We start from the raw sequence: 24448 nt of genomic DNA on the forward strand, positions 1-24448 counted from the left end.
TGACATAATTTCCTGTTTGTCATTTCCTGTGTTAGGTGACGGAGCGGGAGCTAAAGTCGGGTGGCTCCAACCTTCAGGTGACGGAGAAGAACAAGAAGGAGTACATTGAGCGCATGGCCAAGTGGAGGGTAGAGCGCGGGGTAGTGCAGCAGACTGAGGCCCTGGTCCGAGGCTTCTATGAGGTACAGCACAAACCTAGAATACCCCCCATGGCCTTTGACCCCTACTAACCCCTCAGTGTTTGCAGATCTGAAGGAATAGGATGGGTATAAGCAACATGGCGGATCCTCCCCATTATCATGATGCTTACACCTATCCAGTCCCTTTCCATCTGTAAATGCCAAAGGAAGGTATGGTCTCTAGAGGAAGTGTCAGAGACATTATTCCATCTCACCATTGCCAAGTGAATTCCATTCATTTGTGGAACAGCAGGCAATCATCTATTGACCTCCCTAATCCCCACTCCAACCCTCCTCTGGCCCCAGGTGGTAGACTCTCGTCTGGTGTCGGTGTTTGATGCCAGAGAGCTGGAGCTGGTTATTGCAGGGACGGCTGAGATCGACCTAAACGACTGGAGGACCAACACAGAGTACCGAGGAGGTGAGGAAGTAAAAATCAATGCAGACATCTGAATGCTTCTGTTTCTGTTCTGGGATAGTCATCTTGTGAAGTGTCCAAGGGAAATGTTCTTTTTCCTAAAGTAAAACATGTACTATTGACTCTGAGGAAAAAAAATCTGCTATAAAGAACATAACTGTGTTCTCCGGCTGTCCCCATAGGAGAACCGTTTGAAGAACCCTTTTTGGTTCCAGGTAGAACCCTATTGGGTTCCATGTAGAACCCTTTTCCCGGGTTGTTCTACATGGAACCCGAAAAGGTTTCTACCTGGAACCAAAAAGGGTTCTCCTATGGGCACAGCCGAAGAACTCATTTGGAACCTTGATAGCGCCTTTTTTTCCTACGAGTTGAAACTGAAACTGACGGTGCTGCAGACCACACCGGGGAGGAAAGAAAGTAGCAATGTAAAAAGACTGACAAAGATGGTCGAAAAGCTGCCAGTGACAGTCATGCTGTTTAATGCTGTTTTGGAAGCATAAATCAATGTGTCCCTTTCTGCATAACAAAGTACTAGAGTGTATATGTTCCAACTGACAGGCCTGGTACAGTACAGTAATGACACAGAGCGGTCAACGCCAAGTAAAACATGCCGGAACATCCGTCTCACGGCCTCATTAGCGCATACGCACCATGTCACCTGACATAAGAGAGTGTGCGTCTGTAACTGATTACGGCCACATCATGAGCGCCGTTGCAATTTCTCTCTGCCTCCTTTGAACAGACAGATGTGGCGGAGGGTCCGGCAAGCCCCGAAATGCCCATAAACGTCCATAACTCATTTATCACCCAGAAGGCCGTGCTCCAGCTGCCAGGCTGCTCATCTGGTTCTCATTATGGCTAAGCTCTTAATTGGCCAAACTCATCATCTGCACAATTGGAGCCGTTTGCCCTTTCGTTTGGCAAAGACGTCAGTTTGCTGTTGGATGGATTGGACCACAAGCCGGACTGGAAAGCCTGCAGTCACCCTTCTCTCCACAGCCTCCAAAGCAAACAGCGCCCTGTTTAGATTGCAGTTTGTCATTTAAAGTGAAAACTTTCAAAATGGAGAGAAAGTGGTGAACATAACATTTTCTCTCAGAATGGGAGCTAGCTTCTCTGTCCACAGTAGTAATAGTCATGACAATGACTTGCAGTTAATAAGCACATTTCTCAAACACTAAATAAGGGGTTGACTCAATCCCTTTCACCCTCAATGTGTATCAACCACATGTGTGTACTGTTGATGCAGAATACAAAGCAGTGAGGATAACCAGGGTTGTGTACCAGTCAGTTACACCTACACTGACCTCACCAATGAACCCTAATGACTCCTTCCCCAGGTTACCATGATGGCCACATAGTGATGCGGTGGTTCTGGGGTGCGGTGGAACGCTTCAACAACGAGCAGAGACTGCGGCTGCTGCAGTTTGTGACAGGCACCTCCAGTGTTCCATATGAAGGCTTCGCTGCCCTACGGGGAAGCAACGGCCTACGACGCTTCTGCATCGAGAAGTGGGGCAAGGTCACCTCACTACCCAGGTACTGGATAGAAAATATACCAACATATTCATAAATATATAGTTTGGAATTGAATCCTCTTATAAGAATCATATCTCTTTTGGACAAGTTTTATTCTTATAATCAACTAGTATCAACTCTTAATAAAAAGCAAACTACATTGTAAGTATTTTTTGACCACTACGGCATAAGCAGACTCATGATTCTTAGAGGCAGAGTGCACTGTTTTGGGTGTTTTATTCTGGAATAAAAAGGTAATTGCATTGACTAATGTAATTATTCCACTACAAGGAGATGGAAATATCCAGAAAGACATTCCACTGGGCACACACTGGTTGAATCAACATTGTTTCCACATCATTTGAATGAACTTACATTGAACCAACGTGGAATAGATTTGAATTGACTTCTGTGCACACTGGGATATAGTACAGTAAACCTGGTTCTGGGGTCAAATGTACTGTAACTTGCCACACACTTATAAGGTCCATTGGAAACGCATGCTAAATGTGGCCATTTAGAATTATTAAAGCAGGTAGCCACACCCTATTTAGGCCTATTTAGGGACAGACATTTGAGCAAAATAAATAGTCTTTCACCTCATAGGAAAGGCTGTAGCGAGAATATTTTTTAAGGAAATTGAAAGAAAACTGTCTGTTTTTTCAAAACATATCATCAGCTTATCTGACTGGGCTATTATGAGAGTAAGGCTGTGTTTACACAGATCTGATCTGATTGGTCAAAAGACAAATTAGTAGAAAAAGATCAGAATTGGGCTGCCTGTGTAAATACAGTCAAATTGACCTCCGTTAGAACATAGAACAGACTGCAATCCCAATTTCGGGACAGTTCTTTCTTATTCCGTATTGTTAATGGCCTTGTCAAAAAAAATCCTGGCTGAAAGGCAGCTTTTGTTTTTTTGTTAGTGTGTGCATGAGACCCCATACAGCAGCAATTGTTTTGTCCTGGACACAAAGAAAAGTCACAAAAAAACTGGCTTTTACCATTCCATCAATGAGATGATCTATTTTGAAACGAGTACTATTTTATCTGCCAGTGACAATTCTCAAAGCGCAAAATCAACACCACAGTCAGCTGTCATTGGAAATTAGGTGGTCACTCAAACAAAAACATAAGCCCATTTCAGGCATAGTCCCTATCTCCCGATTTGACTTCCCTTACCTGAGGCACTCTCATTCAGACCACATGATATTGTCATGTAATCCAACATTTTCACAGTGCAACCATTCTATTCTCACCCACATGACCGATGTAACCAGATCTCTATCTATCTCTCTCCCTCTCTTTTTATACATATCCTCCATACGGACAGCTGGTTGAGTGTGGTATCAAGGCTTATGTTACCCATGTGAGGAAGGAATGAAACGGCCACTGGTGTTTACTCAACCATTACATTTAGAGATCTACCTTGAAATCAGCTCTTAACCAGTTTTCTCAGGAGCTAAAAAAAAAGACTTCTCACACCCCCACCTTGTTCTAAAACTTGGTGAAAATATTTGGTTTAGACAATCTTCTAGATTATGAAACAGTTGCGTTGGAAGCAGATAACGTTATTTGTCATTTCAACACGAATGAGTAAATTGTACGTGGTCTAGCAAAGGTTCATAATAGTCACTTCTATTAGTGTATTTTCTACTAGCGTATATCCGCCACTAGCATGTGGTTTCTTGCTTGTGTGAAAAGAGTTGTTGATGGAGAAGTGGCTGGGTCATGTTCAGTAGGTACCAAACAGAGTGAAACAGGGACGTAGCCTACTATCTGATGACAAATCCTTGTGTATATTTTCCATTGCAAAATGTTTTGCTACGTGTGCCTTATAATGAACACCACCCAGGTCACACAGTATACATTGCTTCTACAACACTATGTGTCGCTGATGTCTAACGCCAGGCGAGCTGCCAAGTTTGGAACACACACGTTATTATGGTCACTCACTAGTGCCAGACGTGATATGAAGTTCAATTTGCTGAAATGAGTACTGACTATAGTACTGAATCCTTACACACCCCCTGGGCATACTTCTATTTTCATATTCCAATTTTCATGGATCCCTCTGAAATGGTTGCGTTACAAACAGTGATATATTTGATGCCTGTACAGTATTTGCTTTATACCTTTCACCTTGTTAGACCTGCATTGGACATGTATTTGGCAAACGGGAGAAGATCTCATTTAAAGCTAACTAAGTCAGCAGAAAGGAGAGGGCTCCCATTTCGCTGTGGAGGAGAGGAAGTGGTAGTGTTTATCATTGTGTAGAAAGCAGTGTCAGCAGTAAGGAAGCTAAATAAGGCTGAGGTTGGAGAAGGGAATGGCATGGCTAGCGAATAACATTTCAACCTAGGGCTTTCTCATGATTGGTGGAAGAGATAAACAATGTCCATGAGTCAGATTTACAGTTAACCACCTATATAGTGTATGTGGCCCATGCAAGAATCAAACCGCTCCTCTCCTCTCTTTCAGGGCTCACACGTGCTTCAACCGCCTGGACCTTCCCCCATACCCCTCCTACACCATGCTGTATGAGAAACTGCTGATTGCTGTGGAGGAGACCAGTACCTTTGGCCTGGAGTGAGACTAACCACTGGCATTGACCCCTGACTGACTTCCTCTGGCGCCCTACTAACAAACTATTTTCTTTTTACGTACAAATATTAACTCTGGACAAATGGTATTCTCTGTTGTTGTTTTCTTACAATACGTACCTGAGGAGTAGGTTTGAAAAAGAGGGATCAAACGTATTAAAACTTGCATGCACTGCATCACTCATCTGAGACATTGTACATAAACCAACATGTATGCAATCGTGAAGACCCTGGCTCCAGCCTGTTCTATGACCCCCCACTTTGTTCACCTCATGGTCTCATCAGTTTAATCTTCCCCATAAGACTCTATTCCAGCTCCAAAGACTGAGGCTGACACTATGCAGGGGAGGGGCTTGCTCCACCGGCCGCCACCCACAGCCCGCCACCTCTGACATCAGAGGAAGTGACATCGGCGGTGACCCCCTAAAGATCGTAAGTCTCTCCAGACCTTAATCTTGTCCTATCAATCATCGCAGAGCATTTTCTGAAATCACCTTGACTCCCGACGACTATTCAGTGACAAGACCAAACATTTGTTTTATTTCCATTGTTACATTTAATAAACATGTTTAATGCATGTTTCACCAATTGCTTTATCATCATAAGGGCATCACCGTATTCCTCAGAGTGGATGAACAGATGCTTTTTAGGAATTCATTCACTGTTCTGAGTCCATGCCCAGCCTGTGTGTACTTACAGCACACAGTTGTCTGAATCTCCCGCCCAAGAAAGATACTGTACTGTGCCTCCTTGAGTTATTGCCTCAGTGACACCAGCTATGTGTTAATGAATCACACATCCTATTGGAGACGCCAATGGAGTGGTGCAATGGTTTTTCCTGCATCATGGCAGTAGGAGGCTTATTAGAGTCAAGTCACAGTTCCTGTACAGTACAGTGAGAGGAACTGTAGGGACCCAGGTGATGATGATGTAACTAGTACAAGGCTAAGATTAGAATGTGAAAGGCTAAGCTCTGAGAGCTCTCTTGTCAGCCTTGCAGAGTCATTGAGCTCACACCATAAATAATACCCTTGTCATTCGGACCATGGGTTTTGCAATCTTAGCCCAAACGCTGACTGAGAGATCTCAACCATAGAGGTAAATTCTGTACTCAGTGATGCACTGTGCAACTTTGATGGAGTGTAACATCATGTTGAACATCCCTTTCTGTCCTGGTCTAGTGTTGACAATTATTCTTGGGGTCTCGTCCTTTGTTTTTACATTTTCATTGAAAGGATGTACACTAAATGGCAGTTTCCGGAACACAGATTAGGCATAGTCCTATACCAGTGGTATTCAAAGTCGGAGGGAATTGCAGTCGTGTTTATTTTGGGAGGGTGGCCAGAAAATTAGGATTGTATATTGTCCCATACAATAATATGTAAATGTTTTTTGAGAAACATAATTAGAAAAATCAAATTTTAGTAAGTAAATGTATTTATTGGATTATTTTAATTACATTTTGATAAATGATGAAAATGTAATCAATTTAAGGTTATTTGTTTGTGTAAAAATCGAAATTGACAGATTTTCAGGTTTCGCCAGAAATTCGGACAAAAGAAAAGGGGTCCCCGCTGAAAAAGTTTGAATACCACTGTCTAGACTAAAAAGCTATTTCAATGAAGATTCTCCATTGACCGTGCTTTTTAGTCCTGAACTAGTATTAATCTGTTTCAGGAAAACCAGCCCTAAATGGCCCCTAGTTATACTGTAAAATACTGTAGATTGTCCATGATTGAAGCTACAGCTGTTGTACTATGATTATAGTATAATATTTGCATGGAAAGAACCAGGGCTACTACAAAAAAAAAGAAATGTTCAGGGAGCAAAGAAGATTCTTGTTAGTTTCGTTTCATAAGTACTGTCGTTTTTTTCTATAATGTTTTTGGATTTTTTTGGTCAAAGCTGGTGATGTAATATTATGGTTTCTCTTTAGGACCATAAGGTGGAAAACTAATTTGAATGTTTTGTTTGGTAAACATTGTCCAGTATTGTTTAGGTGTTTTTATAATGACGGCATAGGAATTGAAATGCTTTCAAAAACAGGACTTTTACGTGTTTTTCTCCCCCATGTGTACATACCGTTTTTTGTTACTTATGCCTTCATTTAGTATCTTTTATATTTTTCATGATTTTGAATTGTATTTCAAAACGGCTTTGTTCATTTAGAATTTGTGGGGAAATGTTGGTGTTGTCTTCCTTCTCTTTCCACTGTAAATGTAACCTTGACCACTTCTTTCTCTTCCTCATTCTATTTCGTCACTATCTGGCCAAGTTGCAAAGTCAGAAGCCCTGTCTAGTTCTACTAGTTCTATTCTTAAAATCTGATTTTAAACCTAACCGTGACTCTAAACTTATCCACACTGCTAACCTTATGCCTAACCCTAACCTTAAAAATGTTTTGTTTCATACATTTTTATGATATAGACAATTTTGCAGTTTAGCCATCTAGTGGGAACCCAATCTATCCATCTTCTATGTTGGTATTGACTGGTGAAAATGGTTGTTTATTCAAGTTGTTGATGTAGGAATTGCATCCTTAATGGTCGAAGACACAGATAATGTCTGCATACGAAATGGTACCCTATTCCCTATGTAGTGCACTACTTTTGACCAGGCCCTCTCAAAAGTAGTGCACTATATAGGGGTTGGGTAGCCATTTGGGACATACAAATGTGTCATGTAGAGAATAAGTAATTTTGTTTGAATTGTCTAGCATTGTATTTTTAAAAAAATATGAAATTCAGTAGTCTATTTTTACTGGCTTTATGAAGAATTTTATCCATAGAATATCCTGGGCATCCCTTGGTATGATCGATCCTATAATATGAGGATATTTATTAAATTAATATTGCTCTTAAATTATTCAATATTACCCTTAAATTATTCTAAATGATCTATGTACGTTGTTTAAGTGCATTAACTATTCAAATATTTAAGATCAGAGCTTGATCAGAGCTTTCAAATAAATAATGCACTGATAATTCAATATCGATAATTCAATCTAACTGTACTACAGTTTGTTTATGAGTACCTTATTTTTGTGATTTTTTTAAATCAATCTTTTTATTTTTCATGTTATATCCCCTTGGGAACAGCAAGGTAAAACAGTAGATCTTCCAATCGTCAGTCAAAAACTGGCAGAAAGATTGTGATATAGATTAGCATTAGCATCTATACCTTGTTGATATGACTTGATAAAAGGCTCCCACTTATGGAAATTGGTCCTTTGTCCTCTCCTTTTTAACTTTCCTTGTCCTGTAGGGCTTTGTCTTTCAGAATTGTGACATTTTGAAAGACATGTTTATGATCAAATCTGGTTTGATGACAGGTCACTAAATTCTCAGGCTGTGCTTTCGCTCCATGTACTCATATCACTGTACACGAATGTCAATAAACAATCACTTTGTAATTAATCTTTTGTCTCTAGTCCCTTTGAATATGTTTCACCTCAATGTAGTGAAATAGATGGATATTGGCAGAGCCACTAAAACCAAAATGCCAGTGGTACAAATGTTACCATAGTAGCTTCAGGATTAAAGAGCCTGATAAGGTAGAGGAATGTTTGAGACCTTGATAACTAGGCTCCTAATCTATAGAGCCCCACAGTGGATCAAATCAAATCAAATTTATTTTTATATAGCCCTTCGTACATCAGCTGATATTCTCAAAGTGCTGTACAGAAACCCAGCCTAAAACCCCAAACAGCAAGCAAAGCATGTGAAAGAAGCACGGTGGCTAGGAAAAACTCCCTAGGAAAAACTCCCTAGAAAGGCCAAAAACCTAGGAAGAAACCTAGAGAGGAACCAGGCTATGAGGGGTGGCCAGTCCTCTTCTGGCTGTGCAGGGTGGATATTAAAACAGAACATGGTCAAAATGTTAAAATGTTAAAATGTTCATAAATGACCAGCATGGTCAAATAATAATAATCATAGTAGTTGTCGAGGGTGCAACAAGCACGTCCGGTGAACAGGTCAGGGTTCCATAGCCGCAGGCAGAACAGTTGAAACTGGAGCAGCAGCACGGCCAGGTGGACTGGGGACAGCAAGGAGTCATCATACCAGGTAGTCCTGAGGCATGGTCCTAGGGCTCAGGTCCTCCGAGAGAAAGACAGAAAGAGAGAAAGAGAGAATTAGAGAGAGCATATTTAAATACACACAGGACACCGGATAAGACAAGAGAAATACTCCAGATGTAACAGACTGACCCTAGCCCCCCGACACATAAACTACTGCAGCATAAATACTGGAGGCTGAGACAGGAGGGATCAGAAGACACTGGATGCGTCATAATAGCCATAAAACCTAGCGGTCAAACACGGAAATGGTTCCAATCTTTTTTTAACCATTAATTTTTCCCATAGAGGATTTTAGAACTACTTCAAATAAGGTCTGTGTTTCGTGTATTCTTACCCTGGTGTGACATTTTGATAATCATGTAAATCTCTTTCGGACAAGGAGACTTTAATCAATATAATCAGCTCTATTTACTCTGATTCGGAAACGCTAATTAGCATCAAAGTAGACATGGAAGACTACAAATCCCTGCAGGCTTCTGCACGTCATCTCTAGCTGACACCTTTGCTGTCAGCTAGCTAGCTACCTTGATCCAAACAAAAGATCTATTGAACATTTTCATTTACTGTTCCATATTTTATTTTACTAATATTTGTTGGCTTATTTGTGCAGTTGGTCTTGTCTTGTACAGAATACTTTCCTAAGGGCCTCCCGAGTGGCACAGTGGTCTGTGCTACTAGAGATTCTGGGTTCGAGTCCAGGCTCTGTTGCAGCCTGCCGCGACCGGGAGACCCATGGGGCAGCGCACAATTGGCCCAACGTCGTACAGGTTAGGGGAGGGTTTGGCCGGCAGGGATGTCCTTGTCCCATCACGCACTAGCGACTCCTGTGGCGGACCGGGGCACAGTCCACTGTGTTTCCTCCGACACATTGCTGCGGTTGGCTTCCGGGTTAAGTGGGCATTGTGTCAAGAAGCAGTGCGGCTTGGTTGGGTTGTGTTTCGGAGGACGCACGGCTCTCGACCTTCGCCTCTCCCGAGTCCGTTAAAGAGTTGCAATGATGAGACAAGACTGTAACTACCATTTGGATACCACGAAATTGGGCAGAAAATGGGCTATATATATATATATATATATATACCGTAAATTCCGGACTATAAGCCGCAACTTTTTTCCCAGGCTTTGAACCTCGCGGCTTAAACAATGACGTGGCTAATATATGGATTTTTCCCGCTTTCAATTTTTTTTTCTACAAAAAAACACATTCTGTGACGTGCTCAGTTTTTGGGCGGCATGAAGCTTTCATTAGACCAATGAAATTGCCGAACGGGTTAAGGTCAAACAACTTTTTTGTTTACTGTTTAGATTAAATCGAGCGCTCTCAAACTTCCCATCATTCTGATTACGGTAGTCATTTTGTCACCCTCATCATGGCAAAGACACGGAGAAATGCATCTGATGCAGCTTTCAAGTTGAAGGCGATTGATCTGGCTGTTGGAAAAGGAAATAGAGCTGCTGCACGGGAGCTTGGTCTTAATGAGTCGATGATAAGACGTTGGAAACAGCAGTGTGAGGAATTGCAAAAAGACAACTAAAGCTTACTGATATTTTTTATTTTTTGTTACAAGCCGTGTTTCGTTAAAGCCTATTTATTTTTGTTACAAGCCGTGTTTCGTTAAAGCCTATTTATTTTTGTTACAAGCCGTGTTTCGTTAAAGCCTGTGTAAAGTTCATTTGTTTCTATGTACCGGTAGGATTCAGGTGCGCTTAATAGTCCGGAAATTACGGTACAGGAAAGTATTCTTTCTATATATATAAATAGAATACTTTCCTGTCGGATATTTACAATGTGCCATGAATACTAGGCTAGTTCTTTGTTCTTTGCAAAGAAGCTACCTACCTTGATGATATTAGCAACATACCCTTATTTTACCAGATCCTTTTCTCTTTCAGCCGGTGGAGGTCTGTATTTTCTTAAATGATTGATTCATCAATGCCACAAACCTGGGACATCGACGAGCACAGTATGAACTATTGTTACTATCCGAGAGAGCACAGATTCTTCTGCTTTTCCATTTTAGGAATTAGACCAGCACAAATAGAGAAACAACTGGATGTGTAAGGTAGGTTTAATATAAAATACTAGGTCATCGCCAGCAGAATGATAAATATAGACTCAATACAAGGAAGCCATGCCTAAATACAGCTATATCAACACCCTTGTCAATTGTTGGTCCATATCATCTCAAAGACAGTACCATAAAAGACAGTACCACACAGGCCAGTACAATAGTCTACACATGGATCGGAACCTAAAGGCACACACAGTACCAACCAATACTACTCACCCAACAGACAGAGCAGATGTGGACCAGTGCTGCCTTGGCTGCATTCTTCTGGTCTGCAGCTACTCCCTTCTTAGCAGCCGTCGCCGTAGTATCAGTCAACAAGTTCAAGTTCAACTTACGAGTGGAGCATGTGTATATATATATACACAGTGCATTCGGAAAGTATTCAGACCCCTTGACTTTTTTCACCTTTTGTTACGTTACAGCCTTATTCTAAAATGGATTTAAAAAATGAAATCCTCAGTCTAAACACAATACCCCATAATGACAAAGCGAAAACAGTTTTTTTTCTTCAATTATTGCAAATTAAAAAACAGAAATACCTTATTTACATAAGTATTCAGACCCTTTGCTATGAGACTCGAAATTGAGCTCAGGTGCGTCCATTTTCCATTGACCATCCTTGAGATGTTTCTACAACTTAATTGGAGTCCACCTGTCGTACATTCAATTGATTGGACATGATTTGGAAAAGGCACACACATGCTATATAAGGTCCCACAGGTGACAGTGCAAGTCAGAGCAAAAACCAAGCCATGAGATTGAAGGAATTGTCCGTAGAGCTCCGAGACAGTTTTGTGTCAAGGCACAGATCTGGGGAAGGGTACCAAAACATTTCTGCAGCATTGAAGGTTCCCAAGAACACTCCATCATTCTTAAAAGGAAGAAGTTTGGAAGAACCAAGACTCTTCCTAGAGCTGGTCACCCGGGAGAAGGGCCTTGGTCAGGGAGGTGGCCAAGAACCCGATGGTCACTCTGACCGAGCTCTAGTGTTTCTCTGTGGAGATGGGAGAACCTTCCAGAAGGACAACCATCTCTGCAGCACTCCACCAATTAGGCCTTTATGGTAGTGGCCAGACGGAAGCCACTCCTCAGTAAAAGGCACATGACAGCCCGCTTGGAGTTTGCCAAAAGGCACCTAAAGGACTCTCAGACCATGAGAAACAAGATTGTCTGGTCTGAGGGCACCAAGATTGAACTCTTTGGCCTGAATGCCAAGCGTTACATCTGGAGGAAACCTGGCACCATCCCTACGGTGAAGCATGGTGGTGCCAGCATCATGCTGTGGGGATATTTTTCACCTGCAGGGACTGGGAGACTGGTCAGGATCGAGGGAAAGATGAACGGAGCAAAGTACAGAGAGATCCTTGATGAAAACCTACTCCAGAGCGCTCAGGACCTCAGACTCGGGCGAAGGTTCACCTTCCAACAGGACATTGACCCTAAGCACACAGCCAAGACAACGCAGGAGTGGCTTCGTGACAAGTCTCTGAATGTCCTTGAGTGGCCCAGCCAGAGCTCGGACTTGAACCTGATCGAATGTCCTTGGAGAGACCTGAAAATAGCTGTGCAGCGACGCTCCATATCCAACCTGACAGAGCTTGAGAGGATCTGCAGAGAAGAATGGGAGAAACTCCCCAAATACAGGTGTGCTAAGCTTGTAGCGTCATACCCAAGAAGACTCAAGGCTGTAATCGCTGCCAAAGGTGCTTCAACAAAGTACTGAGTAAAGTGTCTGAATACTTATGTAAATGTGATATTTTATTTTTAATACATTTACAAAAATGTCTAAAAACCTGTTTTGCTTTGTCATTATGGGGTATTGTATGTAGATTGATGAGGGGGAAAAAACAATTTAATCAATTTTAGAATAAGGCTGTAACGTAACAAAATGTGGAAAAAGTCAAGGGGTCTGAATACTTTCCGAATGCACTGTACAGTATATCAATATAAACTGGGTGGTTCGAGCCCTGAATGTTAATTGGCTGAAAGCCGTGGTATACCACGGGTATGAAAAAACATTTATATTTACTGCTCTAATTACGTTGGTAACCATTTTATAATAGCAATAAGGCACTTTTAGTGTTTGTCGTATATTGCTAATATACCACTCCGTGTTGCGTCGTGCTTAAGAACAGCCCTTAGCCCTGGTATATTGGTCATATACCACACCCCCTCGGGCCTTATTGCTTAAATACCATCTAAATGACCCTCCCCCAATTGTATCCATAGAACAGAATAATGACTTAAAAGGGTGGACATCTCCAGATCTGAATGGAAGAAGTTTATATAAGCTTTTGTTCCAGCCCAACTCAAACCTGATTACAAATTAAAACCTATCGCCTTGATTTGGTATGTTGATTATTTACGTCAGATGTTAGAGCTGGGCTGGGACAAAACTTTTCACACACTCCTCCTCTCCAGGACCTCCTGCAATGACTGAAACAGAACAAAGCAGGAGAACAGTGCTCTAGATTGAAACAGTTTACCGAGTTGCGAGGTGATAAGACTCAGGCATACCCGTTGGTTATGGAATAGAGAAGGTGCAAATAAGGTTTTTAATTTGGCAACAATAACATGGCAGTAATTTTACCTCAAAAACAGATGTGAATACCAAATCATTTAAAACCCACCATAGCAAGTAAGACTAAATAAGGTTGCATAACCTTGCCTACTAGCTATACTAATGATCTGCTGTCCAGAGGGAAACAGCAAACAGATCAATGTCTTCACGCAGTAAAGTAACCACACTGTTGACTCAAGAGATAAGAGTAAGAGCTAATCAGTCCATCTCTGAAACCTCTCAAAAAGCCAGACCAAAATAATACAGCTAGCTAGGTAGCTACAAGTCAAGTATTAGGCTACTTGAAGTAGGCTCCTCACCCACAGACCCAAAGAAACCTAACCAATAACGCCTAACTTCACCATCTTAGCTAGCTAGTTAACTAGCAAGCTAAACTGTTGGTTTATAAAAGCTAAACTTTTTATAAACTTCTCATGCATTTAAATGGCTAGACAAATAGATGGCTAATGTAGCCATAGCCAGGCTAATGTTACTAACCATGCGAGCTAGCTAGCTAGCTAGATAACAGGTATTGTGTACAGTAAATAAACAATTTAGACAATTTATTTATTACTAAATTTAGCTAACATTAGTTAATCCAGCAATCCTTATCTTTGCCTCGATTCAGCAATCTCGTCACATCATGGCCCTGGTGAGTGACGGGAAGTTTGAGACAGGCATTTGTAGTTGTGTCATACTGACATTAGCAGCTAATTAGCATTTCATTTTGGGGGTAAATACAGGGGACTATATTGATAAAAGTCACCTTGTCCGAGAGAGATTTACATGGTTATCAAAATGTCATGCCAGGGTAAGCCTACACGAAACACAGCCCTTATTTGAAGTATGTCTAAAATCCCCTATGTGAAAAATGAATGGTGGAAAAATGATTGGAAACATTGTTTGACCGCAAGGTTTTATGGGTATTCTGACCCATACTGTGGTACTACATACCACTCACCAACAACAAACAGCACAGTGCAGCATAAGTGCACTACTACGTGCACTACTACTACTCAGTGCAAGAGGCGTCACTACAGTCCCTGGTTCGAATCCCGGCCCAGCGTCGTCCGGGTTTGGCCAGGGTAAGCCGTCATTGTAAATAAGAATTTGTTCTTAACTGAGTTGTCTAGTTAAATAAAGGTTACATTTACTATTACTACAGTATGTGCACTACTGCACTACTGTCCTTCACCAGAAGAGGGAGAATTGGATTCTCTGCACTCTAATGTACACTGCAGATTCTACAAAATACACGTTCTGCTATGCAAACCCACTCACTCAGGTGCAAGCCTTTAGTTAAAATAGAGAAAAAGACACCATATAATCTATTGTTTTTAATGTATTGTGGTGGGTGTGTTTCTGTAGGGTATTGGAGGGTGGAGGGTGGAGGCAACATAACAGTTGTTTCCATTGCCAGATGAGCAATAAAGTATTCTGTTCTATTATACTCTATTTTCTTCTATTATTCTAATGACTCTCACTGGTTAATGTGTCCAGATTTTACTATGAAAAAATACTATGAAAACTGATACAGGTTAGACAAGGGGAATGTATAGTGACAATCAATTGATTATATTCGTTATTATCTTACTGGGAATTCTCCCTTTCTCATTGAGCTAACGGTAGTGTAGTGTCCGATTAGTTAAGATATTTAAAGCAAATTTAACTTAATTGAATAAGACTCATGGCACTGCGCCCACTGTAGGCTGATCTTATTTATGTGGAGAGCCTTCCCCCTGCCTGTAATAAAGTAGCATGCGCCACCCTATTTGGTCAAATTACTTGTCAATCAAGAGTGTTACCACGGTGACAGAGAGCAAAGTATCTGACTGGTAAACTTGTATTCATTCATCCGTTGTTCATACTGATGAGCGAGCGAAGTTAGAACAGATCGCCCGGTTACAAACAGTTAGTGGAGTTGAAAATATTGATACATTGTTGCACCCTTCGACATAATTTAATTGAACATGAAAGTAACAGTTCTCTCATCTGAAATATCCGTGAGGCATGCGGTCTTATTTTATCACTCCTAAGCAGCGAAGTACTGCTATTTTTGTGGTCACTCTGTAGGCAACGTTTACTAGCCATCTATTAGCTAGGGAAGTTTGGTTGCGGTAGCTGTTAGGTTTGTTTGAAAGTAACAGGAGATAGCAAGCTGTAAAACCTTCAGTCCTGACCGAATAGACGCGATGATTCCTGAATATAGTCCCCGGACCAGCGAGACAACACGTACGCGTTGCCACTATGGTCAGGCAGCCGAACCAAACCAGAACCGATGTGGGCTACTCTCCGAAATCAAAACTCCTATCAAGAATGAACTATTCACTGACCACTACACCATCATTCCGGGCAAAGAACTTGGCAGGTACCATACGTGCTTAATAATTACAGGAGTAATACAGAGGGCCATCTATCCATCCAGCTTGTCAAGTTGTCTGTCTGTGAGTTTGTCTGTCAGCCGGAATAACCTTTTTGCTTACTGTGACTGTCTGTTTCCATACTTGTGAAAATATAATATGATACAGGAAAATGTTCCATTTCTTGATTAATTCATATTCAAATATCACGGTTTTGGCCTTTGGTAGTGCCACATCTCCATCCCTGCTGTCATTATGTAGGCATTTGTCTGCACCACAAGTTTACCTTTAATTGATTTTATATTTAATGAAACATTATGGGATGTTGTCCAGCAGTTAAACGTTGCAACATGTATTTTGGATTGTGCACATCCGTGTAAATTGGGGAATCCATTGAAAGGATTTGCATCAATGTCGCAGTGCACTTGGTTGGAACCAAACAATGATTGGTGCACTCCAATGTTAAACCATGAATACAGGGTCTCAGCTGCCAAATCATGCTTCCATTGTTTGTTGTTGTTTGGTTTGAGAATGCTGAAGTATGCATGGCAGGCTATAGTAGTGGGCTTGCATTTTCTCCACAGCAAAGGTCACTCAAGTCCAGTGGTGTAAAGTACTTAAGTAAAAATACTTTAAAGTACTACTTGAGTGTTTTTTTGGGGGGGTATCTGTACTTTACTATTTATAATGTTGACTACTTTTACTTCACTACGTTCCTAAAGAAAATAATGTACTTTTTACTCCATACATTTTCCCTGACATACATTTTCCTATTTCACTTTTACTTGAGTCATTTTCTAAGCCATCTTTACTTTTACTCAAGTATGACAGTGTGGTACTTTTTCCACCACTGCTCAAGTCATATCTTTGCTGAGTGTTTGAACTGCAGTGTGGGCAGCCACACCTTGTGATGTGCCTGCTAAATCTTAAAACAAGCAGATGGGTTCTGTAATGAAACATGCAAGAGCTTTTTATCCCCCCTCTGTTTTCAGGCAGTCTTCACTGGGCCTAGTCTTGGGACCACATCATAACAATTACAGTACTAATGAATGCTTTTTACAAACACACTATTGTTTTTTTTTTTACTTGATTAAGTATCTACATTTCTCTAAGCATAGGCCTATGACTTGGCAATGGCTCTGTTTCAAATTGCCTTCAGCTGCGACATAGATGCATCACCCTCCATGTTGTAAAGTTTGATGAAACACATGATAATTACAGCATAGCCTGCATACACTACTGTACCCTTTCCACTCAGCGACGCCAATGAAAATACATCAATACTTTGTCATTGGCACTTTGAAACTCCAAACTTCACCACCGAATAGGGTAAATCCATTTGTATTCAATCACTTTTTGACAGCACCCCATTTGATTTGAACAAAACCTTCCATACATATTTGCCCATTGTAGAAGTGCTCAGAAAGTGACTTTTTGGACCTGAATGACAAAACATTCACGAGAGGGAAATTTTCAAAGTTGACCCATTTTGCATACCTCACCATACCATGAGACATCCATGTCTTCATCACTAGAAAATATAAACAGTTCAGATTCACATCATTTAAAAGCTTCCAAACAGGGTTGTCAAACTATTTTATAATTTCTGGACATTTGTTGTTACCTTTAACGTCTATCTAAAAACGCATACACTTAAAAAAAATTCCCCATATACAGTGCCTTCAGAAAGTTTTCACACTAGAGGTCGACCGATTATGATTTCTCAACGCCGATACCGATTATTGGAGGGCCATTAAAAAGCCGATACCGATTAATCGGCCGATTTATTTATTTATTTATTTATTTATTTATTTATTTATTTATTTGTAATAATAACAATTACAACAATACTGAATGAACAATGAACACTTATTTTATTTTAACTTAATATAACATAAATTAAATCAATTTAGTCTAAAATAAATAATGAAACATGTTCAATTTGGTTTAAATAATGCAAAAACAGTGTTGGAGAAGAAAGGAAAAGTGCAATATGTGCCATGTAAAAAAGCTAACGTTTAAGTTCCTTGCTCAGAACATGAGAACATATGAAAGTTGGTGGTTCCTTTTAACATGAGTCTTCAATATTCCCAGTTAAGAAGTTTTAGGTTGTAGTTATTATAGGACTATTTCTCTCTATACCGTTTGAATTTCATAGACCTTTGACTATTGGATGTTCTTATAGGCACTATAGTATTGCCAGCCTAATCTCGGGAGTTGATAGGCTTGAAGTCATAAACAGCGCTGTGCTTCAAGCATTGCGAAAAGCTGCTGGCAAACGGAGGAAAGTGCGGTTTGAATGAATGCTTAGGAGCCTGCTGCTGCCTACCACCGCTCAGTCAGACTGCAGTCATCTGAAGGGATAGGTTCATTCTATGATTGAAATGACACCCTTCCCGTATTTAAGAGCATGTTGTCTCAACTGATGGCAGGCACAGCACAAACTCAGATGATGTGAAAATAAGGTTTAAGCTACAGCATATGCGATTCTGAAATAAATCAGAGGTTATACGCTTTTTGATCATTGACGTTAAAGGTTTAAAAATGACTTATTTTTTTAAAAGAAATGATCAGATAGTTTGACAAGCTTTTAAATGATGAAGACATGGATGTCTCATGGTATGGTGGCTTATTCCAAATGAATAAACTTTGATCACTTATCTCTTGAATGTTTTGTCATGCAGGTCCAAAAAGTCACTTTCTGACCACTTCTTCCATGGGCAAACGTGTTTGGAAAGTTTTGTTCAAATCAAAAGGGATGCTGTCGAAAGGTTATTACATTCAAATGGATTTACCAAATAGCTTTAGTCCATTTTGTTCTTGGAAGCCGTCTCTGTGGTTCGTCTCTGCTTTACTGACACAGAAAGAGGGGAGATTCCAGTGTGTTTTTATGAGTGGAATATCTCAGCCTTGTTTATCCACATAGCTCTCTGAACATGCCTGCCACAGTCTTGGGATAGGGACTTTTGCCACTGCACATTCTGAAGAGCACCAGTCAGACTAGGCATTGCAAACACTATACTCAACCATCTGAATGGCACCATGTTCACCCAAGGACAAGTATATTCAACTCCTGAGATTTGATTAAACTGATAAGTATGTGAGCTCTCTTCAACGTCAAAGTCATTGCCCTTTTTATAGAAGGTATTTGAGCTTTGTATGAGTGTCTAACGTTTTAGCGACTATTTAATAAAGGGGACATTCAGAATGTGGCTTTGCGTCGCATGACCGGCCGTTGCGTCTGAGATTAGCTAAAGGCACTCACTTCAAAGTGTTTGGCTAAGCCACATACGAGTCAAATCACTGTGCGCACTGCCCATTGACCAGCTGCTAGGGAAGTAGCCTTCTGGTGACTGGTCACACGCATTCTTAGTCTAAAGCCCCAAATACACCCACTGTGAACCCTGGTTTCTTAGATTTTTCAAAGAAAAAAGGAGTCAATTGCAACGAATATTAGATGAACTGGTTTCAGATCATTTTTAACTGCAAATTGAGGCCTAAAGGTAAACATACGTTTCACATCTCAATCATTGGAACGTCTCTAGCTGATCATGTGTTGCTATGTCCTCACTGTTAATTCATTTTTTTTAATGACTATCCATTGTAAACAACCTTTACTCAAACGAAGAACGTAAAATGTCTGTAGGATCATAATAATTTCAAACCTTGCTTGCATTTCTATGCGATCGTATGTTTCTCTCTCTTATGTGTGGGAATAATTGGGAACAGATTTCTTAAATTAAAATCACTTTGAGATAATTTCCTGGTGTTTTTAGTCTATGTCCAACAATAAAAATACAAAAATATATATATATATATAGATAGATACACACACACACTGCATTCCGAAAGTATTCAGACCCCATCCTATTTTCCACGTTTTGTTACGTTACAGCCTTATTTTAAAATGGACTAAATACATTTTTTCCTCATCAATCTACACACAATACCCAATAATGATGAAGCGAAAACAGGTTTTTACACATTTTTGGAAATGTATTACAAATAAAGAACAGATACCTTATTTACATAAGTATTCAGACCCTCTGCTATGAGACTCAAAATTGAGCTCAGGTGTATACTGTTTTCATTCATAATTATTGAGTCTACAACATGATTGGAGCTCCACCTGTGGTAAGTTAAATTGATTGGACATGATTTGGAAAGGCACACACCTGTCTATATAAGATCCCGCAGTTGACAGTGCATGTCAGAGCAAAAACCAAGCCATGAGGTCGAAGGAATTGTCTGTAGGGCTCAGAGACAGGAATGTGTCGAGGCACAGATCTGGGGAAGGGTACCAAAACATTTTTGCAGCATTGAAGGTCCCCAAGAACACAGTGGCCTCCATCATTCTTAATTGGGAGAAGTTTGGAACCCCCAAGACTCTTCCTAGAGCTGGCCGCCTAACCAAACTAATCAATCGGGGGAGAAGGGCCTTGGTCAGGGAGGTGACCAAGAACCCGATGGTCACTCTGACAGAGCTCCAGAGTTCCTCTGTGGAGATGGGAGAACCTTCCAGAAGGACCACCATCTCGGCAGCACTCCACCAATCAGATCTTTATGGTAGAGTGACCAGACGGAAGCCACTCCTCAGTAAAAGACACATGGCAGCCAGCTTGGAGTTTGCCAAAAGGCACCTAAAGACTCTCAGACCATAAGAAAACAAGATTCTCTGGTCAGAGGAAACCAAGATTGAACTCTTTGGCCTAAATGCCAAGCGCCATGTCTGGAGGAAACCTAGCAGCATCATGCTGTGGGGATGTTTTTGAGCAGCAGGGACAGGGAGACTAGTCAGGATCGAGGGAAAGATGAACGGAGCAAGAGGTCCTTGATGAAAACCTACTCCAGAGCGCTCAGGACTGGGGCAAAGGTTCACTTTCCAACAGGACAACGACTCTAAGCGCACAGCCAAGACAACACAGGAGTGGCTTCGGGCAAGACTCTGAATGTCCTTGAGTGGCCCAGCCAGGGCCCGGACTTGAACCCGATCGAACATCTCTGGAGAGACCTGAGAACAGCTGTGCCGCGACGCTCCCCATCCAACCTGACACAGATTGAGAGGATCTGCAGAGAAGAATGGGAGAACCCCCCCCCCAAATACAGGTGTGCCAAGCTTGTAGCGTCATACCCAAGAAGACTCAAGGATGTAATTGCTGCCGAAGGTGCTTCAACAAAGTACTGAGTAAAGGGTTTCACTTTGTTAACATATTTCACATTTGCAAAAATTTCAAAAATCCTGTTTTTGCTTTGTCATTATGAGGTATTGTGTGTAGATTGATGAAGAAAAAAAACGAATACATTTTTGGAATAAGGCTGTAACATAACAAAATGTGGAAAAAGTCAAAGGGTCTGAATACTTTCCGAATGCACCATATATTTTTTTGCTCAGAAAACTTGGGGGGCCAAATAAAATGACCCATGATTCTCCCAATAGCAGGCTGTTGATATTTGATTGTATAGGCTTCCTTTCTGTCTGACAACTGTGCTTCAGCAGTAATGTTAGTTTTGAGTTGTTGTTGGGGAACCCCGACATAAGGCATGGATGTCATGGAGTTAGCTGGAGTTGCATGACGGTGAACTATTTGTTAGATTTGGCAGTGTCTTTGCTTTACCAGTGGTATTAGGACCATTAGACTTTTACCAGGGACATTAAATTACCATCGCTGTCTGTCTGTACGCCTCAATTGAGGCTCTAGCCTGAGCCTGGTTTAGATATAATCTGTTTGTTTGGGTTGGCCTTGTATCAAATTCCTGTAAATAATGTGATTAATGAAGTTATCTGGCTGTAATGCTGAATTAAGCACTTGACTAATAACCCTACTAAGCTGTCCAAATTCCAGATTTCTCATATCAGTACGCCAACCGCCATGAGATTATGAACCTGTAAATTCAGCCTGGGACTAGATTTGAATTGTGCACATGGCACCTGTGTTTTAGTGTTTTCTGCATATTGCTACAAAGTTACTGTATTTTACCATTACTGAGTGTAGCGCCTTCAATGCAGTTACAGAGGTAGAGAAATATACAGAAGCCTGTGTTTTTTTGCATACTGACGATAAAGCATGAAAGACGAAAGCTCTGAGAACATTCTGTCTGTATCCCTTTGTACTGTGCACGGTGGTGTGAAGTGCGATCCCCGCGGTCCTGTGATTTTCATACTCTTGCACGTAGATAATTGCATGGCCTAGCGGTGGCCGCCCCAGCCCTACAGAATTCCACAGGCCTCCTGCTCTGGGGGAAACTCCCTGTCCGCATGTATCAACACCAGACCAGAACCAAGGCTTAGCCTATGTGTGAGTCATCAAAACTAACCCCATTAGCTGTAAGAGGACCTGGCCATGTAAAAAGAGAGCCCCCGTGTCATTTTGGTAGAATGTCCTTTTATATTTACGAGCTCATTGTCGAGCGTTGACAGCCCCAAACAGCAAGCATTGCAGATGTAGAAGCATGGTGGCTAGGAAAAACTCCCTAGAAAGGCCAGAACCTAGGAAGAAACCTAGAGAGGAACCAGGCTCTGAGGGGTGGCCAGTCCTCTTCTGGCTGTGCCGTGTAGAGATTATAATAGAACATGGCCAAGATGTTCAAATGTTCATAGATGACCAGCAGGGTCAGATGATGATGATGATAATAAATAATAACAGTGGTTGTAGAGGGTGCAGCAGTTCAGCACCTCAGGAGTAAATGTCAGTTGGCTTTTCATAGCCGTTCATTCAGAGTTAGACAGAGCTTAAATTCACACAAGACACTGGATGAGACATGAGAAATACTCCAGATATAAGACTGACCCTAGCCCCCCGACACAAGCTATTGCAGCATAAATACTGGAGGCTGAGACAGGAGGGTTCAGGCGACACTGTGGCCCTGTCCGACGATACCCCCGGACAGGCCCAAACAGGCAGGATATAACCCCACCCAATTTGCCAAAGTACAGCCCCCACACCACTAGAGGGATATCTTCAACCACCAACTTACTACCCTGAGACAAGGCTGAGTATAGCCCACGAAGATCTTCCCCATGGCACGAGCCCGAGGGGTGCGCCAACCCGGACAGGAAGATCATGTCAGTGACGCACCCCTCCTAGGGACGGCATGGAAGAGCACCAGTAAGCCAGTGACTCAGCCCCCGTAATAGGGTTAGAGGCAGAGAATCCCAGTGGAGAGAGGGGAACCGACCAGGCAGAGACAGCAAGGGTGGTTCGTCGCTCCAGTGCCTTTCCGTTCACCTTCACACCCCTGGTGCAGACTACACTCAATCATAGGACCTACTGAGAGATGAGTCTTCAATAAAGACTTAAAGGTTGAGACCAAGTCTGCGTCTCTCACATGGATAGGCAGATCATTCCATAAAAATGGTGCTCTATAGGAGAAAGCCCTGCCTCCAGCTGTTTGCTTAGAAATTCTAGGGACAGTAAGGAGGCCTGCGTCTTGTGACCGTGCGTGTGTGTAGGTAGGTACGGCAGGACCAAATTGGAAAGATTGGTAGGAGCAAGCCCATGTAGTGCTTTGTAGGTTAGCAGTAAAACCTTGAAATCATCCCTAGCCTTAACAGGAAGCCAGTGTAGAGAGGCTAGCACTGGAGTAGTATGATCACATTTTGGGGATTCTAGCAGACGTGTTTAGCACTAACTGAAGTTTATTTAGTGCTTTATCCGGGTAGCCGGAAAGTAGAGCATTGCAGTAGTCTAATCTAGAAGTGATAAAAGCATGGATGAATTTTTCTGCATAATTTCTGGACAGAAAGTTTCTGATTTTTGCAATGTTACGAAGATGGGGAAAAAAGCTGTCCTTGAAATATTCTTGATATGTTCGTCAAAAGAGAGATCATGGTCCAGAGTAATGCCGAGGTCCTTCAGTTTTATTTGAGGTGACTGTACAACCATCAAGATTAATTGTCAGATCCAACAGAATATCAATTTGTTTCTTGGGACCTAGAACTAGCATCTCTGTTTTGTCCGAGTTTAAAAGTAAAAAATGGGCTTTCCACTAGATGTTGGAACATTGCTGTGAGGACTTGCTTCCATTCAGCCATGAGAGAATTAGTGAGGTCGGGCACTGATGTTGAACGATTACATGCTGGCTAGACCGGGAATGCGCGTGCGACATCGCGTGCTAGTTGATTTTGTACATCCACACCAGACGCGATCCAGACACGCAGGTTGAAATAGCTTTATCTTTAAATCACCCATGTGGGTATATGCTCCTACACTAAATTAGTATTTGGTATCATTGCCATCCACAAGCTTGCCACAATAAGTTGGGTGAATTTTGGCCCATTCCTCCTGACAGAGCTGGTGTAACTGAGTCAGGTTTGTAGGCCTCCTTGCTCTCACATGCTTTCTCAGTTCTGCCCACAAATTTTCTCAAGGATTGAGGTCAGGGATTTGTGATGGCCACTCCAATACCTTGACTTTGTTGTCCTTAAGCTATTTTGACACAACTTTGGAAGTATGCTTGGGGTTATTGTCCATTTGGAAGACCCATTTGCGACCAAGCTTTAACATCCTGACTGATGTCTTGAGATGTTGCTTCAATATATCCACATAATTTTCCTTCCTCATTGATGCCATCTATTTTTGTGAAGTGCACCAGTCCCTCCTGCAGCAAAGCACCCCCACAACATGATGCTGCCACCCCCGTGCTTCACGGTTGGGATGGTGTTC

General features: G+C 41.6%; 2 protein-coding genes across 5 annotated transcripts in view; both read left to right on the top strand.

Moving 5' to 3' along the window:
* hecw1a (HECT, C2 and WW domain containing E3 ubiquitin protein ligase 1a) overlaps positions 1-8134 on the top strand; it is an 83371-nt gene extending 75237 nt beyond the window's left edge. For all 4 annotated transcript variants that reach the window (XM_045710956.1, XM_045710958.1, XM_045710955.1 and 1 more), the window contains 4 exons: positions 36-182; positions 486-600; positions 1938-2136; positions 4597-8134. In XM_045710956.1, coding sequence (XP_045566912.1) covers positions 36-182; positions 486-600; positions 1938-2136; positions 4597-4708 — 573 coding nt within the window. In that variant the 3' untranslated portion in view covers positions 4709-8134. The remainder of the gene's footprint in view (positions 1-35; positions 183-485; positions 601-1937; positions 2137-4596) is intronic.
* A 7134-nt stretch (positions 8135-15268) lies between these two features.
* LOC106590287 (serine/threonine-protein kinase 17A) overlaps positions 15269-24448 on the top strand; it is a 41328-nt gene continuing 32148 nt past the window's right edge. The window contains exon 1 of the mRNA XM_014181132.2: positions 15269-15793. Coding sequence (XP_014036607.1) covers positions 15618-15793 — 176 coding nt within the window. The 5' untranslated portion in view covers positions 15269-15617. The remainder of the gene's footprint in view (positions 15794-24448) is intronic.

Source organism: Salmo salar, chromosome ssa29 (assembly GCF_905237065.1).
Source record: "Salmo salar chromosome ssa29, Ssal_v3.1, whole genome shotgun sequence".
Taxonomy (NCBI): domain Eukaryota; kingdom Metazoa; phylum Chordata; class Actinopteri; order Salmoniformes; family Salmonidae; genus Salmo; species Salmo salar.